Genomic DNA, 20,831 nt, shown 5'->3' on the forward strand with positions numbered 1-20,831 from the left:
AAAGGCATTGTCATGAAGAATGTATCTATTAATGATCGATAGTTAACTGTCAGGCTTGGCGACTCTGACTGGTCCGGTCATTGCCCTGTGCAACAAACCAGCAAATTTCTTCTCTCAAACAATTGAGGGTCTTTGGAACTCCTTACCACAGAGAGCTGTGGTTCAGTCCTTGTGTGTATTTAAGGCTGAGAAAGATAGATTCTTGATCATGGGAGAATCAAGAATTATGGGGAAAAGGCAGGAAAGTGGACTTGAGAAAAGTCACATCAGCCACAATCCTATTGAATGGTGAAGCAGGCTCAAGAGGTCAATTGCCTATTCCTCTTCCTATTTTTTATGGTCTTCTTACCTTAGCTTCCAGGGTAAACTGAGACAGATGGGACACTGGGCTGTTTCCTTTTAAATTTGCATGTGTGGATCTTGCTTTGATGAGGGTAAGGTAAAGGTTTGAAGGGATATGGGCCAGAAGCAGGCAGATGGGACAAGTTTAGCTTGGGATTATGTTTGGCGTAGACCATTTGGACCGAAGGATCTGTTGCCGTGCTGCCTGACTCTATGAAAAGCTTTGACAAAACGTGTCTTTTTCAACAACACAAGAATTGAAAATTGTAATGGAGGTCAGTGTATAAAACATCAATTAAATTGATATGTTCATCCAAGGTTTCAAGCGATTTAAGGTATGGGGCAGATGGTTTAGACGAGATGGGAGGATAAACATTTTCACCCACAGGGTGATAGAAATCTGGAACATATTGCCTTGACAGGTTATACAGGCAGAAATTCAATAACACTTAAGAAGTATTTAGATGTGCACTTGCAATGCTAAGGCATACAAGGATATGGGCCAAGTGCTGAAAAACAGGATTAGAATAGTTAGGTGGCTGTTTTGGACTGGTGCAGCCACACTGGGCTCAAGGGCCTTTTTCTGTGCTGCAGATCTCTATGACTATTATTGGGGTCAAAAGACATTTCTATGAATCAACAGAGAAAGGGTTCACGTTGTATCTGAGCCAAATTATTCCTCACCTGCAATTTCTTGCGCAGAAGGTGGAAGCAAAATAACATTCTTAACTTTGATAAAAACTCAAACGACTAATAGAAAACACTAAACAGAGGTAGGGCTGAGAATAAAATTCAATCCTAAGTCCAATGACTTACACATAGAAATCAGTTTATGGCATGCTTAAGGTTAGAGTTTAATTGACAGACATACCTGTGTATCATTATAGATATTAACAATATCAATAGGTCTATGGGTATCACAGACGTAGAAGACAGTATCCTCATCAGGTTGCAGTGTCTCCAGTAAATCCAGATTAGCACCACAATTAATTAACACCAGGTACTTGAACTGCAAACAGGAAAATTACAGATTCAATGGGCTGTATCCTGGAGGTAAAGATAGATTTGGTGCCAGAAGCACAGCACAACATTTGTACACAACAACATCCAGAAGTAAACTACTTTTTTGAGAAACTACTTATTCCATATGCCAGTTCTTACTTACCCATAACACAAAACATATTCAACTTTCTTTGTAGGTTTGCTCGCTGAGCTGTAAGGTTCATTTTCAGATGTTTCGTCACCATACTAGGGAACAGCTTCAGTGAGCCTCTGAGCAAAGCTCATCCGGAGGCTCATTGAAGATATTACCTAGCATGGCGACGAAACGTCCGAAAACGAACCATCCAGCTCAGCATGCAAACCTACATCCAGAACCTCAACCTGAGCCACAAATCTTCTCAAATGCTCAACTTTGTTAAAAACACAAACAACCAAAAGCAAACGCACACAGTAGGAGAGGAAGCAAAATGCTATTCCAAGTCCAATGACTTATACATAGAAATCAGTTTATATATTTTTTAGCTTGAAACAATCCAAACAAAACTAATAGCATTTCCAGCTCTACGGGAACCTGCAATTCCTTAAGGAATGTAGATTCTCTCCGTAAAACTCTTCTCTTCACTATCCACTCTTAAATACACTCCCAAAAACGTTTCTATTCCAACAAGCCGTTGTCCTAGTGTTTTGTTTTCAGTTTGGTGTCAGTCTTTGTCCAATTACATTCCTGTTACGTTAGAAGTCACATGACACCAGATTACAGTCCAACAGGGGTTTATTTAAAATCAGAAGCTTTTAGAGCGCTGCACCTGATTAATTTGTTCACCCCAGTCCAACACCGGCATCTCCACATCAATTCTGTTAAGTGCCTTGGAATGGTTCTTGAAGTCAAAAGTATTACATAAATACAAGCTGTTATTTACTTTGTTACATACAACAATTATCAAAATCTATTCTGCATTCCCCTGTACAAAGAAACCATTCAGAACACAGACATATATACAGGTGCACGTGCATACAAGAAGAAAAAAGGAAAGTTGACAATTATGAATTTTTTTAAAAATCTAAAGGTGTGGATATCAAGTCACGTGATTTTTAAAGTGTAGAATGTTAGCATTCAGTGAAGGTTCTTTTCTCCAACAGCTCATATTCAGAGGAGCTCAGTTCGCTAAGATAGAAATGTCAGAATTCCTTTAAAGTTGATGAAGGTGCACTGGTTGGGAGAGGATATGATGGACCGTTGGAAAAGAAGTGATACCCCTGGGAACAAGGGGGATAATCTCCATTTAATTTTTTTTTATTATTTAGAAATAGTTTTCTTTTTATAATACTGTTGTGAGTGTATTAGAGAACCTTTATTTTTGTGAATTTTATTTGCTCTATGCTCGGGATGTTTTAGATAGGGTTTCCCCTCCCGAGGGGTCTCGGATTTACCCGGATGATTATGGTTGATCAATCGGTTAAGTGGTGCACCTGGAATGTCAAATAGGAAGAGACTATTTTCTGTTCTCTCTTTCCATACAAGGAAAAATATTTTGGTAAACTGGGTGGCTGAAGGCCCCCCTGGATTTTCAAATTGGCACAGATTAATTATGGAACGTATTCCCCTTGACTTACTTATAAATATGGTGCACTGAAAGACCGAATTATTTTATAAAATATGGCAGCCCTTTTATACAGATATTTTGGCTATCCTAACAAGAGCTTGTATTTAATTGAGATTACAAACATGGCTGGTCCGGGGCCCCTTGGGAGAGGAATCCGCACGAATACGGGTTTTGTTATATATGATGTTAACACATTCCGAGCAAGTATTTCACTATCCAACTTCGATGTTAACCGTTGTTTTTTTTTTCTCCCCCACTTTTTTTTTCTCTCACTTTCTCTTATTTGAAAAATGTAAGTGACTCAATTATACACTCTGGCTAATTGTAGGTTAGATTAGTAGTTAATTGAGTTTTGTTTTTTCTCTCTCGGTATTTTTCTTTTGTTAAATTTTGGTTATTGTACATTTAAGATTTATTTATATATCAATGTTTGTACTTGAGAGTTTTGTCTATTTTTGTAAATTTGTTAAAAATGTTAAATTTCTAATAAAAATATCTATCAAAAAAAAGTTGATGAAGGTGCAGCAATTGATGAGACTGGCGTAGAGATAGTCAAATCTTCTAAATAGGATAATTTTCAGTCAAATACAATTTTCTTTCAAAATAAGGTTGAGGTTTACTTGGACTCAAGGCAGGCATGGCTAAGCTTGAAATCAATCCACAGTGCAACCATTTAGATGCTTACCAGACCTTGTTGGGAAGACAGGTTTCCCACTTGTTGACTGCAAAATTCCCACAATGGAAGAGAATAGTCAGGAGAATAATCTAAGTTCTGTTTTTTAATCTTAACTTTCACCTCTTTCTTGTTGACTGCAGTTGTCCTGCTTGCATGATCTGTAATCATGATATGTCCTGCACCATTCTCACACATCCACTTTGTCAAGTCTACCCCTCTTTCTGACCTCTACCCTCAATTTTGACCTCTGGGAGGGATCTCTGTAGTTTCTCAGCTCTTATTCAAATGGTTGAAATGCTGACTTTTCCTTTGAGCACCTTTTAATTTGTCTTATGGTTTATACATGAAAATTTTAAGCATACTTCTTCATAGCCACATTTCATAACCTTCTGTTTTCTCCCACAGGTTTATTATTCAGGTTTCTGAGGCTCACAGCAAAGAGAATAGAATGTTGTACCTTAAAGAGTTCTTATTCCTTTTTGAGGTTGTGTTTCCTTACATCTTTCATTTTCATGATGTCACTTTGACTATCTCTATCCTTCTGACATCAACATCACACCTCTGATTTTTTATTATTTTTTATCCTATGCAGAAAAAGCTGACTACTTGATCCAGTGTATCAACTGTGTACAAGACTATCAACTTGTATTTTTCGTTTAGTTTCTTCTAATATGTTCCTTTAAACTACAATCATTTTTGTCCATTTGGTATTCATACTCAAAATTTTTATTCTTAGCTTCTAGATTTTGTTTGACCTATGAAAATGTTTAAAGGTCTTTTCTGATTCGGCAAGAACTGCTATATCATCAGCATACTGCAAGTTTGTCATATTCTTGCTTCTTATCTTACCTGTGAAGGCACACCTAACTCACTGAATTCTGTGTACTGACTGATTAATTTAGGAGAGAATACACAGATTTATCGTATTCCTCTCTTCACTCAAAAAATCCTTGCTTGTCTACCTTCTAGCCTGGAACTCACTGTTTGATCCAATGTAGATAATGGGTAAATCTCACATCTCTGCTGACAAAGTCACATTTTAACAGCACATCTATTAGCTTTTGATGATAAAAACAAATTGAACATTGGTTCATAGCTTACAAAGTATGTATTAACATATGTTTACAGATAATAGAAAGGGGAGAGAAAGGAAACACACATTGAGCATAGTGAAATTGAAAAGAAAACTAAGAATGCATGTAAGGAGTTTGAAAATAAATGCTTTGAAATGATAAATACAGGAAAATTTCCAGGCATTGGTAAAGTAACACTGGACTTTCTAAAAGCCCTTAAAAAAATAGAAATAGAAGCAGTAACAGAAATTGGAGATCAAAGGTACATACCAAGCGATAAGATTTCCAAGCAATGGAATGTAGTTATTTTAGAACTATAGGTTTGAGTCATCTCATTAAAGTGATCTTGAAAGTCATAATATAAAGAAATAATAACATATTTGAAGCTCAAATAAAAGCTAAAACAGTTTCAGTTTAGACCATGATTAGGAGTAGAACAGTGTTCTACAAATGCTTATTGCCCTTAAGGTAGTGATTAGTCTTGAGTTACTAATATGTACAGCCAGAGTGGTATTGGGGAGAGCACCAGAATATTGAATCGACAAGAGTGCAGAAGTGAAAATATAATTCCATGATGTCTTGTGACTTGGAGGGGTCCTTGAACGTAATGATATTCCAATGTGCTCACTGTTATTCTTAGTTTAAGTCGCAGAGGTCACTGTGCTGGCCAGTTGCTATTCTGCATTTTTTTGGATCGTACACACTTGTCACTATTTGTTGGTGATGGAGGAATTGATTGTTTAAAGTGGTGTTTGGAAGGTTGATCAACAGGGTGTTTTGTTTTGAGTACTGAGCTTCCCAAACACTGAAGGTGTCATACAGTAAGTTGATAGCATTCCATTAAACTACTGACTTGTATCATTAAAGCATTGGTGGACAGGCCTTGCAGAAATAGAAGCTAGGCGACTCACTACAGCATTCCCAGCAACTGAAATGCTCTTGTAACCAGTGTTTGTGTGTCTGATCAAATTCAGGTTCTGGTCAACAAAAACCACCCGAATGGTGATGATTGGGAATTTAACAATGGTGATTCTGTGGCATATCAAAGGGACACAATCAGATTTTCTCTTATTGAAGATAGTCAATAGTTGACATTTTTATGGTACAGATCCGATTTGCCTCTTATTAGCCTTCAATGAAAAACCCAATGTAAGACAAGTAATGTTCCTGTAGCACTTCATATTTATTCCCTGCTAACTTAGAACATATACTTTAAATACACTCCAGTGTATGTAGGACTATAAAGCCTTTCACTGTAAAAAAATGACAATATTCTTCAGAAATTATTCCAAAAAAACCATCTTCACACTAAAAGAGAACTACAACATTAAGATACCTTCATTTCCTATCACATTACCATAGCCTAAGGGGTTTCTAAAAGGTAGTTATTAACTATTCCTTCCAAGAGAAATAATCCCAAATATTTCTGAATTAAAAATGTACATAGTCTTTCTTATCATACTTCCAAAAAATTTACATACCTGTTCTTTGTGCTCAAGGAATGCCGTCTCCAAGTCCTGCCATCCAGCCACTGGAACCAATGTGTACTGAACATGGTCACACTGGAAAAGGGCCTGGACAGAATTATACAAATATGCAGTCTGATTACATTATTCCAACATACATTCTTTCTTCACTATGAGGTCATGGTCATAGACACTAATTTAAGTTTGAGTACCGCTTGCAGCTTTCCCCATTTTACCTGTGGCACAGTAGTAGAGTTCCTACCTCTGGATAGGAGGCCAGGTTCAAGCCCTCCCAGAGACTTGTAATTGCATCTCTGAACAGGTTGATTAGAAAATAAAGCAAACTTTTGTTTTATCCAGCACCTTATGAGCTGGTGCTCTTGATAAATCGACAAAACTTATATACCTCAAATACCAAAGTTTACTGTATTATTCTGTCCAATAAGTATAGTGTATTTTTATTTTATTTACCTCAATGGAAATATGCTTGTTCAATCTACCGGCAATATAAAATGTCAATAATTCATTCAATGTTGAGTCAAATTCTCCGCAAATATTGCGAAGTCCGAATAGTCAGTTGAGGATGTGAGTGAGAAGGCTCTCTGCCAATAAGTTTTATTCAAGGCAAAGTTACATTATTATTTAAGTGATTTACGCTATATGAAAAGTATAACAAGTGTATACCATTTGCATTACCCTTCTATTGTTTAACCAATGTAATAACATACTATGTGGACCTTTTGATTATCCAGAATATTTGATCAATCAGCACATTCCTGGTCCCATTGATTGGATAATAAAATGTTTATTGTATCTATAAAAGGGAGAATAGGTGGGATTGGTGCATGGAAGGAGCTGTAAGGCATTTTATGGAACATTGTTGTGGTTCTGTTCGCCGAGCTGGAAGTTTTTGTTGCAAACGTTTCGTCCCCTGGCTAGGGGACATCATCAGTGCTGCGGAGCCTCCTGTGAAGCGCTTCTTTGATGTTTCTTCCGGTATTTATAGTGGTTTGTTCTTGCCGCTTCCGGGTGTCAGTTTCAGCTGTCCGTTGTAGTGATTTGTATATGGGGTCCAGGTCGATGTGTCTGTTGATGGAGTTTGTGGATGAATGCCATGCTTCTAGGAATTCCCTGGCTGTTCTCTGTCTGGCTTTCCCTATGATACTAGTGTTTTCCCAGTCAAATTCATGTTGCTTGTTGTCTGAGTGTATGGCTACTAGGGATAGCTGGTCGTGTCGTTTTGTGGCTAGTTGGTGTTCATGGATGCGGACCGTTAGCTGTCTTCCTGTTTGTCCTATGTAGTGTTTTGTGCAGTCCTTGCATGGGATTTTGTACACTACATTGGTTTTGCTCATGCTGGGTATTGGGTCCTTTGTTCTAGTAAGTTGTTGTCTGTCAAATTTTATGGAACAGTTTTAAACAGCTGAACGACCTATTCCTGATCCTACTTTCTATGTTTTGTTGCCTAATTTTCTTTCTTTTAGGCTTGTAGATCAATTGATATTCTATGATTTTGGATGGGAACTGAGAAAATTCATCATGTTCTCTACCTCGCCATACTGTACAGAATCCAAGGGATTCCATGCAAAACAAAGTACATCTGTATGAAACAGATCAATCATTGAATCTGAAGGCACCAAGGCAGGTCAACCCAATATCCACAAGTTCTTGCCAGAAAGAACACAGAAAATACTACTCTAAATAATCCTGTTATGTGCACATTATGATCACACTGAATTTCTCACAATGATGGGAAGTGATAAAGCTATTCCCTTTACAATTATAACATACAATACCAAAAAATAAAACTGCTTTAATCTCTTGTCCCTATAAAACCTATAATGTATCACAGCCCTAATAAGCATCCACCACATCATGTCAAGTTTTGTGATCACTTTATATGATACAGTGTCACTTGTGAATTCTCTGGAATTCATAGGGAGCTTTCAAAGTTAGGCCAATTACCATGTGTATTACCAATTCAGTTGTTATTTCAAATGCACAATAAAATTTTGTTCAGAGATTCAACAGAATATATAGACCTTCTGTGCCCAATTGCAGGACATTTCAACAGTTCAAACCCTTTGGTGAAGAGAACAGGGAAGAACTGATCTCAGATAACTTTTCTCCAATTTTATGTCCCAAGTTAGGAGTTCTGCTGAACAAGACAAAGATAGTGAAAAAATATGACACTGCAGTTATTGTAATGAGGGCAACCAACTAGACATCAAAGAATTTCAGTTCCTTAATTGAGCCTGTTCATCTGGGGCAATCAAGGAGCCCTGGCTGACAGATAAAAATAAGAAATTCTGGATACTGACTCTGACCATGTTTAAATAATGGGATACCGACCTTATTTCAGACGTAACTACTTCCAATTTTCCCTCAGAAGAACAAAGAAGAGTAAAGCAACAAATTCTTTGGTTTGGTACCCCATCAAATGATCCATTGAATACCTTTGGCTTGAGATTACTATACTTAACAGAATGAGGACATCCCACAACCCAAAGTACTAGCACATCAAAAACATTTCTGAACTGACAGCCAGACCACTAGGATTCATAACAGCACACAAACCAACAGCCACTCTCAGACAACAACTCACCAGGACGAAGGACCCAATACCCAGCATGAGCAAAACCAATGTAGTGTACAAAATCCCATGCAAGGACTGCACAAAACACTACATAGGACAAACAGGAAGACAGCTAACGGTCCGCATCCATGAACACCAACTCGCCACAAAACGACATGTCCAGCTATCCTTAGTAGCCACACACTCAGATGACAAGCAACATGAGTTCGACTGGGACAACACTACTATTATAGGACAAGCCAAACAGAACAGCCAGGGAATTCCTAGAGGCATGGCACTCATCCACAGATTCTATCAATAAGCACATCAACCTGGACCCAATATACCGGCCACTGGAGCGGACAGCTGGAACTGACAACCGGAAGCGGCTGGTTCAAATCACTATAAATGCCTGAAGAAACATCACAGAAGCGCTTCACAGGAGGCTCCTAAACACTGAGAATGTCACCTAGACATGGGACGAAACATCTGCAATACAAATTCCCAGCTCGGCAAACAGAACCACAACAACGAGCACCCAAGCTACAAATTTTCTCCCAAACTTTGAATTACTATATAAATTCATAATGGAGATTAGTGAATATGATAGTCAACACTACCCACCTGAAGAATTTTGCAGGCACACAGGGCATCAACATCTGAGGCAACAAGTAATAATACCCTCTGGAAAACAAAACAAAACAAAAAGTAAGCCTTTTCACAGACAGTGGGAATGCCATTTCAACATGACTCAGAATGAATACCAAGGGTAAACTCACCTTTTTGCATCCATATATCTAACATCATTGCACTGCAGAATAAAGATGAAGGGAGCAAACGTGAACTTGTTTCTGGCTTTAAAAAGGTCTAATTTATAGAATCCCTAGAGTGTGGAAACAGGTCCTTCAGCCCAACAAGTCGACACCGACCCTTCAAAGAGTACCCCACACATTACTCTACGTTGGCCCCTAATGTACCGAACCTCCACACCCTTGAACACAATGAACAATTTAGTGTGGCCAATTCACCTAACCTGCACATCTTTGGATTGTGGGAGGAAACCGGAGCACCCGGAGGAAATCTATGCAGACACGGGGAGAATGTGCAAATTCCACACTCAGTCTCTCGAGGTTAGAATCAAACTCTGATTCACAGTGCTGACTGGCAGCAGTGCTAACCACTGAGACACCATGCCGCCACTGTTGGATGTCAACAGTTTCTAAAGGAGATTTAAGTCTCTGTTACTTAAAAATAACAGCATCAACTTTTGGGCAGCCATCAGCCTTTCTTATCATTGAATCGAACTCAGGTTGTATGCTTGCCCACTGAGCTGGAAAGTCTGTTTTCAAACGTTTCATCACCATACCAGGTAACATTACTAGCGGGACTCTGGTGAAGCACTGGTGTTATGTCCCAATAGAAACCGCGCTTCACCTGAGGCTCACTGATGACAAATCTTCCAGCTCAGCGAGCAAACTTACATTGAACCTCAACCTGAGCTACAAATCTTCTCAAAAACCTCAAACACCTATGTGCACAATATGCTAAAACTAGCCCGAAGATGAATCAAATCGACTGAAGTCTGACATTGTGATGCTGGGGCACTCAAAAGGAGATTGAGATGCATCATTCACTTTGCACTTCTGGCTGAAGAAAGTTGAAAATGTTTTACCCTTACCTTTTGCACTGATATGCTGGGCTCCCCCATCATTGAGGATGCGGATATTTATAGATATGGTTACAAGCGGGAGGTTTCCTTGCCCATACTTGACCCAATGCTATGAGACTTCATGGAGTATGCAGTTGATGTTGAAGACTCTCAGGGCATCTGCCTCCTAGCTGTATACTATTATGCTATTATCTCTGCTTAGTTTGCCCTGCTGATAGAACAGAGTGTACCCAGGGTTAATGGTGTTGTCTGGGACAGTGTGTGCAATGTATGATTCAATTAGGAAGACTATGTCAGGCTGTCTCTTGACTGGTGTGGAAACAGCTGTCCAATTTTGGCACTAGCCCAAAGGTATTGGCAATGAGGATTCCTTCTTGTACAGATGAACTAAGTTCAAACTTCTGTATTCAATAGCAATATATGGGGTATACAATTAAAGATGATTTGCTTGAAGATTTTGAAAGGAATTAATGGGGTAGACGAAGAGGAACTTTTTCCATCAGATAGGAAATAAATGCAGGATTTTCCAGAGATGTGCACATCCAGAAAAAGCATTATAAAGGTGAACCTTTGGTCTTCAATAACTGCTGTCAAGTAAAAACAATATGTAATGATTGAGGATTCAGTAATGGTAATGCTATTGAACATGACAAAGAGAGGTGATTAAAATCTCTCTTATTGGAGATGATCATTCTGTGGTACTTGTGCAGCTGGACTGTTACTTGATCAGCTCAAACCTGAATTCTATCCTTATCTTGCTACATATTCCATTTGAATTCATCATTATATGGAGTAGAGGGTGAAAATTTGCCACTCAGAGCACATTGGTGATTGGCCATCTAAACAGAAGTGACACTAGTGACATGAATGGAACGTACCGATCTTTACATAGGTGATAAACCAAGAGAAAAGTACACAAATAATTGAATATGAAAGGCAGCAAAGCATAGCATTTCACTTATCCAGAATTTCAACTGCTGAGTCTTTGTTACATCTTGTTTATTCTATGTTACTATTACCGTTATACTAATCTAGATTAGGTGACAAAAAAGTTCTAAATAGAAGGCAAGCAAAGGAAGTCCAACTAGTCTTTCACGAAAACAGGGACACCAAGCCCCGAAAACCGTTTCTGTCATTCAATCAGTTCAAGCATACTGTGCTTCAAAACCTATTTAAGTTTCCTTGTTTATGTTATTTCTTCCCACATTTCAATCATTTCCTTTCAGGTATTGAATGATGCTGAAGCATCAAATCACCTTGAATAATAATGCAATCATACAAATGATAGGCAAATAAGATAAAGTCCAGCTATTTATTGCCAACTTTCAATATCACCAAAGCAGTACTATTGGCACAGATTTGATTTAATCTGTGAATGATTTTTTTTTTATCTGAGTAAAGCCTGGAGAGTTTTATTTCTTTGGAACAGAGGGTTGAAGGGAGATTAAGTGAAGTATGCAACATTATCAGATACTTTGATAAAGTTGATCAGAACAACCCATTTTCCTTAGAAAAGGAAAATTACAGAGTCAAAGATTTGAAGTAATTGACAAGATTAGAGGGGAATGTAGGGGTCAGCAAATCCCATTCGCTGCAATAAAATGCAAGGCTCTTTCAGCACCATCTAAACCCACAACCTCTGCCACCTAGAATGACAAGGGCAAAAAAATATGGCAACACCAGTACCTGCAAACTCTTTTCCAAGTCACACACATCTTGACCTGAAAATATATTGCTGCTCCTTCACTGTCACTGGGACTTTCCATGAGTGCTAGAAATGTATGTCCCTTTAATGGTAAGCCAGAACAGCTCCAGAATTGATTCAGAGTAGGTGACGATCATCAGACTTTGCTTTTTTAGTGGTGGGAAGTTCAGGAGTGCATAAAAGCATGTTTAAATATAAAAACAAAACTGGGCTTTTGTGCTGCTGTGCACACTATCTCCGAGCCAGGAGATAAAGCTTCAAGTCCCAACTGCTCCAAAGCTGTGAGATAACATGTCCATACTGGCCGATTAGAAAATTTAAAAATGTTCTGGGTTCTGAGCCCTTAAATAGACTTCCAAACAGAGAAAGATGGAAATTTGTGCTGGCGTTAAATGAAGATTTACAATGAAGCCCCATGTAAATCTCTGAAAGCTTTTTGCTGCATAATTTAATGGAGGGCCTGCTGAACAATTCCCTTCCTAACACTGTGTTTGCCTGGCAGAGACTATAGCAGATTTGTTTTTAAAAATGGCATTTTCAAAAGCAACAAGGATTGGTCAATAAATGCTGGTAGCCTTGGTTCTCAGATATGATAAACAGTAAAATACAAGATCACATACGAATAAAGACCTAACACTATTAACAAACATTCCGGTTTGCCTGCTTACAAAGTGATCTAAATTGAATGTTGCCATTCCTATTATTAAGAGCTCATGGCCTGACTCGATGTCTTTTCCTAAGCCTATTTATACTTAAAAGTGACAGCTCACTGATGCATATTAAATTTCAAATGCTACCATGTCACTTTAATCAAAAGGAGGCTAATTCCCAGTGGCAGTGATTGCAGGTTAAGGTCAGTTTTATTTTATTCATTCATGATGACGGCCTTGCTGGTTAAACTATCATTTATTACCCATCCAGAGGGTGGTTAATAGTCAATTAGAATACCGTGTGTCTCAAGTCACATATAGTCACCAGACCAGGTAAGGATGGCAGTTTCCAGAAAGGACATTATATTGAATCAAATTTTTATTTCCTCCGACAATCGACGGTGGTTTCATGGTCATCATTAGACCCTAAACTCCAGCTTCCTTTTGAATTCAAATTCTTGCATCTGCCGTAGCGAGATCCAAACCTGGAACATGACCGGAGTCTCTGGATTAACAGTGCAACGATAATATCACCAGGCCTTGCCCTCCCCGCCTTCAGAATTGCTGCCTGGGCTTGTGCAGCGTCCGGGCCTGTACATCGGCCGCCTCACCTTCCCGTTTCCTCACCTGATGTACAATCACATCGTAAAATTCCTTCCGGAAATCCGACAGGAACATGGTGTGCTAATACACCCGGTACCAGACTTCCACCCTCTCAGTCTGCAGCCGCCGCCACCACCGACACTGAACAACAACAACCCGTTTCTGGAGCCTGCCGACTGCAAACTTGGCGCCAAACGGCCCGTCAGCTGCAGCAACTGATTAGTGATTGGGTGGAGGCTCAGGATCTCCTCGCCGATTGGATTGTCGCGTAACTTCCCTCACTGATTGGATGGCGGCTGTCCGCAGTTGATTGGACAATGGAATAGCATCTCCTCACTGATTGGAATGAGTCCTGTTTTTTGATTGGTTAGGCGGATCGCACGCTGCATATGGACTGGATGGGAAATGGGTGTCTGCTCTTGATTGGTCACATCCTACCTCCTGATTGGATGGAAAGCACAAAATTACAAAGGTTTGATTGAACTCAATCGAGGAGTCTTCATACGCTCCGGAATTGTGGCAGCTTTTCTTGGAAGAGTTCAGGGTTCACAATATTTGAGGAAGCTAATGGAATACTGATCTTTATATGGGGAGTATAAGGATGCAGAAGTTACTCTAGTTATACCCCACTAGATAAATTCAGGCTTGATAAGCTATTTCCATTGGTTGGAAGAACTAGCTTTTGGAGGGCTGCTCATTCATAAGGTGGTCGTGGGTGACTGTCAATTTTAATTGTTTTCTCTCCACCTCCAACAGTTTATGCTTTTCTTAAAACTAATTTAAGAATCACACAACACCAGGTTATAACCCGTCTTGTGTGACTTTTAACTTTATACACCACAGTCCAACACTTGCATCTCCAAATCTTAAAAGTAATGTGTGTCTGGGTGAAGGAGTTAGCACGCCTTGGTACTTTTCCTCTCTGAACCTATGTCACTAGCAACAATGTGAAAGGAGAACCAAAGTATATATCTCCATGTCACTGCACAGCCTTTCCATTGGCAGGTCCTCAGCTGTACCTCCTACCCATACAAAGATTCACAGGAATGTTGTGGTTCTGTTCGCCGAGCTGGAAGTTTTTGTTGCAAACGTTTCGTCCCCTGGTGTCAGTTTCAGCTGTCCGCTGTAGTGGTTGGTATATTGGCCACACACGCAGACAACAAGCAACATGAATTCGACTGGGAAAACACTACTATCATAGGGCAAGCCAGACAGAGAACAGCCAGGGAATTCCTAGAGGCATGGCATTCATCCACAAACTCCATCAACAAACACATCGACCTGGACCCAATATACCAACCACTACAGCGGACAGCTGAAACTGACACCCGGAAGCGGCAAGGACAGACCACTATAAATACCGGAAGGAACATCAAAGAAGCGCTTCGCAGGAGGCTCCAAAGCACTGATGATGTCGCCTAGCCAGGGGACGAAACGTTTGCAACAAAAACTTCCAGCTCGGCGAACAGAACCACAACAACGAGCACCCGAGCTACAAATCTTCGCACAAACCTTGAATTCACAGGAATTTCACCCTGTTATCAATATCAGTCATACTGCCTACCAAATAACAACCAACAGGACCTCATCTCAAATAAACAAGACCTTTTACAAGGAGTCATATTGGACTTGAAGCTTTTACTCTATTTGCCACTGCTGACAGATCAGCTAAGATTATCCAGCACTTCTGTTTTTCTCTCAGATTTCCAGGATCTTCAGTATTTAGGCTTTATTTGAATTGTTAAATGTTCCTATTTTGAACTCTGCTGAGAACATTTAGTCGAGGACAGGAGAACAAATAATGTAAACTGGAGATGAAATACTCAAGACTGAGGTGCACAGGATTCCCAGGCAGGTTGCTTGTAGTTAATTACCAACTTTATGACCAAGGTTCTTGAGCAGCAGAATATAACCATCACATTGGGTGCTTTTCTTCACCATTTTGTTTTGATTTCTGCAAATTTGATGCTTGATTTACTTTTTATTGTGTTTTAAAATAACCTTGAATAAAACAACACTCTCCTCCCCTCCTTTGGTGGTGTAATTTCAAATTAGATACTTATTTGTAATCGGATAAACCTAACTAATCAACTATTTAGAAGTTGTTTCAATTGTAACATTCAGTAATTCAGGCAGGTTTTACTGGTTTCATCACAGAATCTTGGGATTCTTATCTTTGAAAAATAAAACTTAAGGGCTCTTGTGGCCCATTAGTAGTACTCCTACTTCAAGATTGAGAGCCCCTAGTTCTGCCTGTTTCGGAATTGCAGAATAATATCTCTGAATATGTGATCTTGCATTTATTGGCAAATTCGATAATATGTTTAGCAATATTGTAATTGAGGGGAGTGCAGCAGTCAATTGACACAGAGCATGTCTTCACATTCAACAGTAAGAATGAGCAGATAATCTGTTAAAGAATAGATAATACCCAGTAGTCAAACTTTCCACTCATCTTCAAATATTGCCTTAGGATCTCTTATATCCACCTGAGATGGAAAAGGTGCCATAATGTCTCAGGTGAAACGCAGTGCATCCAACAATACCATGTTCCCTCAGTAGTGCACCAAACTGTCTGCCTTGATGTGCTCAAGTTTCTTGAGTAAGACTTAAAAAAGAATTCTGAGATGTCATGGACGAGGCCAGAGCACTCAACACATTCTTAAGCAGGCAGCTCAGACCATAACTTTGCAATTTGTTTCAGTAAGTGCACAGTGAAAACTACCCAGGTTAATTTAGCTAGGTTGATTACTAGATTGTAAAACAGACAAAATTTATTCACAAAACGATAACAAAACAAAGTCTCGATATTTGAGACTTAGTGCTTTGTTTGGCTGAGCTGTATTGTTACTATTTATTAATTTGTTGTGAATTATTATTTATTTTGTTAAGTAGTTGGGGTTTTTTAAAAGTATATTTTTATATATATTTATACATTTGTACATGAGACGATCTGGGTTTTTAATTTTTTTGTGTTCTTCCTTTGTATTGTTTTGTTTTGTATTTGAAAAATTAAAAATCTATTTTTCAATAAAAATATATTTTCAAAAAATTTCTGACTGAGTACTATTATTGAACTATGGCTGAAAAGTCAATTGTTTAAAAACAATTTAAGCCATTCTAGCCTTCCCTGTGCACATTTTATATCCTAGTCATCAGCTGCCTTCAGAGCCTAATACAAATGTACTGTATCAAAATGCCAGCATGATGACATCTCAGAGATATTCAATATATTGCCAAGGTAATTTGAGTGTTTTTAAGGAGTGATTTTTATGGCAGCATTTAAGATTGGCGGCACAGTGGTTCAGTGGTTAGCACTGATTCCTCACAATGCCTGGTATTGATTTCCCTCGTCAGGTCCACACCCCCCACCAATCCAACCTCCACTCCCGGCACCTTTCCCTGCAACCGCAGGAAATGCAAAACTTGCGCCCACACCTCCTCCCTTACTTCTCTCCAAGGCCCCAAGGGATCCTTCCATATCCGCCACAAATTCACCTGCACCTCCACACACATCATCTATTGCATCCGCTGCACCCGATGTGGCCTCCTCTATATTGGGGAGACAGGCCGCCTACTTGCAGAACGCTTCAGGGAACACCTCTGGGACGCCCGGACCAACCAACCCAACCACCCCGTGGCTCAACACTTTGACTCTCCCTCCCACTCCACCGAAGACATGCAGGTCCTTGGACTCCTCCATCGCCAGAACATAACAACAAGACGGTTGGAGGAAGAGCGCCTCATCTTCCGCCTGGGAACCCTCCAGCCACAAGGGATGAACTCAGATTTCTCCAGTTTCCTCATTTCCCCTCCCCCCACCTTGTCTCAGTCGATTCCCTTGAACTCAGCACCGCCCTCCTAATCTGCAATCCTCTTCCTGACCTCTCCGCCCCCACCCCACTCCAGCCTATCACCCTCACCTTGACCTCCTTCCACCTATCACATCTCCATTGCCCCTCCAAGTCCCTCCTCCCTACCTTTTATCTTAGCCTGCCTGGCACCCTCTCCTCATTCCTGATGAAGGGATCTGGCCTGAAACGTCGAATTTCCTGTTCCTTGGATGCTGCCTAACCTGCTGTGCTTTAACCAGCAACATATTTTCAGCTCTGATCTCAAGCATCTGCAGACCTCACTTTTTTCTCTGGTATTGATCCCAGCTTCAGGCAACTGTCTGTTTGGAGTTTGCACATTCTCCCTGTGAGTGCATGGGTTTCCTTCCACAATCCAAAGATGTGCAGTTTAGGTGAATTGGCATGCTAAATTGCACCTCGTGTTTAAGGGTGTATAGGTTATGTGCATTAGTCAGGGGTAAATGTAGAGCAATGTGATGGGTTGCTCCTCGGAGGGTTGGAATGGACTTGTTGGGCCAACTGTCCTGTTCCCACACTGTAGGGATTCTATGATTATGTAGATTTATTTTCATTGCTCAGTGACATGGTAAAAGAATGCTCAAAAATTAAAGGAGCATTAGGCAATCAGTAAAACTTCTTTCATAGCACTTGAAATTGCCACAAATTCAGGCTGAAGCCAACTCCATTCATTTTTATTAAAAAAAATTTATGGTTATTTTACAAAGAGAATATTGAGGAGTTCAAATTTCATAAGTTGGCTGGAGAATAGATTGACAACAATATTGCATTCTATATCTGTAGTCTAAGTTGTAAGAGTTCCATTGTATCAGAGAAAGTTGCATAGTCATATAGAAAACAAACTTTTGCTGCTGGAAAACTGTTGCCAAGTCATTTTGTGTGTACTGTACCACATTTGGGCTACGCAACTGGAAATTGAATTCATTATTATTTGTGTGGCAGGAAGGATTATAAAATCATGCCTTCCTTCATGAGCAACCTTCAACATGAGGTTGATGCTATACGAGTCAGTATGCATCAAAAATGGGCAGCTTTAGGAAACACATTAATGCCATAGGTACAGATTATATTAATATATTATCAATTTGCTTTGATTTTAATTTGTTTGGTATTCAGTCATGAGATGGAATTTAATTTAGATAAATGTGAGGTGCTGCATTTTGGGAAAGCAAATCTTAGCAGGACTCATATACTTAATGATAAGGTCCTCAGGAGTGTTGCTGAACAAAAAGACCTTGGAGTGCAGGTTCATAACTCCTTGAAAGTAAGGCATAGGTAGATAGGATAGTGAAGAAGGCATTTGTTATGCTTTCCTTTATTGGTCAAAGTATTGAATACAGGAGTTAGGAGGTCATGTTGCGGCTATACAGGACATTGGTTAGGCCACTTTTGGAATATTGCGTGCAATTCTGGTCTCCTTCCTTTGGGGAGGATGTTGTGAAACTTAAAAGGGTTCAGAAAATATTTACAAGGATGTTGCCAGTGTTGGAGGATTTGAGCTATCAGGAGGGACTGAATAGGCTGGGGTGTCAGGTTTTCCCTGGAGTGTCAGAGGCTGAGGGATGACCTCATAGAGGTTTATAAAATCATGAGGGGCATGGATAGGATAAATAGACAAAACCTTTTCCCTGGGGTGAGGAAATCCAGAACTAGAGGGCATAGGTTTAAGATGGGAGGGGAAAGATATAGAAGAGACCTAAGGGGCAACTTTTTTTTATGCAGAGGGTGGTATGTATATGGAATGAGCTGCCAGAGGAAGTGGTGGAGGCTAGTACAATTGCAACATTTAAAAGGCATCTGGAAGGGTATATGAAAAGGAAGGGTTTGGAGGGATATGGGTCAGATGCTGGCAGGTGGGACTAGATTGGATTGGGATAGCTGGTGTTCTGGACTAGGCCAGACAACTTAAAACATTCTTAAGCAGGCAGCCCTAGACCATAACTTTGCAATTTGTTTCAGTAAGTTAACAATGAAAATTATCCGAAGTAAGATAGCTAGCTTGACTACTACGTTTAAAACAGACAAAAAATATATTCACAAATTTACACAATGAAACATGAAGAACAAAATAAAGAACCCCTACAGAACTCAATCTACCCAGCTAGACTTAATGATGCTGTTCCGAATACACACAACAGTCCCAATAAGCAAACTCCCTTTGAAAACTATGCTTACAGGTTGAAGTTGAAGGACAGAAAAAAGAGTTTCCAGTCAGCTCCTTGTTGAACTTTCCAGTTCAAGACTGAACTACAACTGCTCAGCTCAGGTCAGCTAAAGAGCTGACTACTGCCCTTTCATTATACAGGTCACTTCTAAAGTATGACCATTTTGGCCTGAACTTTCATCTGTTTACATATAAACAAAAGGCCTCTCAAAATCCTTTTCATCTTTGTACCAAACCAGACTGATCAGAGTCCAGCCCGGTTTATTGCCCCTCTGAAAAAAATCAAGTCTCCTTGAGCCAGGGAACAGCTTTTAGGAAAAATGGGACAAGCTTTGTGACACTGGTTGGCATGGACGAGTTGGACTGAAGGGTTTGTTTCCATGCTGAACATCTCTATGACTCAATGTGGGTGTTACTGGCTGGGACAGCATTTATTACTCTAGTTACCCTTGAGGAGATGGTGGTGATCTGCCTTCTTGAACTGCTGTAGGCTATGTTCTGTAGGTAGACTCACAATGTTATGAGAGAGAGAATTCCAGGATTTTGACCCAATGACTTTGAAGGAATGGCAATATGTTTTTGAGTCAGCATAGTGAGTGGCTTGGAGTGAATTTGCAGGTGGTAGCGTTCCCATAAATCTGTTACTTTTGTCCTTCTAGATGGAAATGGTTGTGGGTTTGGAAGGATCGTTGGTGGATTTCTTGTGGATAGTACACACTGCCGCTACTGAGTATCGATGGTGGATGGAGTAGATGTTTGTGGATATGGTATCAAATAAGCAACCTGTTTTGTCCTGGAAAGCGTCAAGATTCTTGAGTGTTGAAGCTGCACCCATTCAGGCAAATTTGGAGTATTCCATCACGTCAAGGGATGGCGGGCATATTGTCTTTTATTGAAGATAGTCATTGTTTGGCATTTGTGAGGCATGAACATTACTTGCCAAGCCTGGATATTGTCCAGATCTTGTCGCAATATTATCTCAACATTTTAAAACTTATATCACATTTTTCAAAACATTCCACTTCCCACCTCTAAGTGATTGGGATTTATATAATTGTAATGAAAATGATTTTTGCCTTCAACTCCAGTCTCCCTGCTACAGGAAGATGTTAAACTTGAAAGGGTGCAGAAAAGATATACAAGAATGTTGCCAGGATTGGAGGGCTTGAGCTACAGGGAGTGGCTGAATAGGCTGAGGCTATTTTCCTTTGGGCAAGGATAGGGTGAACAGCCAAGGTCTTTTCCCCAGGGCAGGGGAGTCCAAAGCTAGAGAGCATAAGTTTAGGGGAGAGGAGAAAGATATAAAAGGGATCGAATGGACAACTTTTTTCATGCAGAGCGTGGTGAATGTACGCAATGAGTTGTCAAAGGAGATGATGGAGGTGGGTATAATTACAACATTCCTGAAGAAGGGCTCATGCCCGAAACGT

General features: G+C 39.8%; 1 protein-coding gene across 1 annotated transcript in view; it reads right to left on the reverse strand.

Annotated features, from left to right (window-relative positions):
- The window catches only part of cdc45 (CDC45 cell division cycle 45 homolog (S. cerevisiae)), a 51,445-nt gene extending 37,918 nt beyond the window's left edge, over positions 1 to 13,527 (reverse strand). Inside the window, exons 1-4 of the mRNA XM_060844068.1 lie at positions 13,390 to 13,527; positions 9,363 to 9,422; positions 6,179 to 6,271; positions 1,214 to 1,351 (exon numbers count right to left, since the gene is read on the reverse strand). Of these exons, the coding sequence (XP_060700051.1) occupies positions 1,214 to 1,351; positions 6,179 to 6,271; positions 9,363 to 9,422; positions 13,390 to 13,440 (342 nt within the window). The 5' untranslated portion in view covers positions 13,441 to 13,527. The remainder of the gene's footprint in view (positions 1 to 1,213; positions 1,352 to 6,178; positions 6,272 to 9,362; positions 9,423 to 13,389) is intronic.
- Positions 13,528 to 20,831: the final 7,304 nt, after the last annotated feature.

The sequence above is a fragment of the Hemiscyllium ocellatum genome, chromosome 24 (assembly GCF_020745735.1).
Source record: "Hemiscyllium ocellatum isolate sHemOce1 chromosome 24, sHemOce1.pat.X.cur, whole genome shotgun sequence".
Classification (NCBI taxonomy): Eukaryota; Metazoa; Chordata; class Chondrichthyes; order Orectolobiformes; family Hemiscylliidae; genus Hemiscyllium; species Hemiscyllium ocellatum.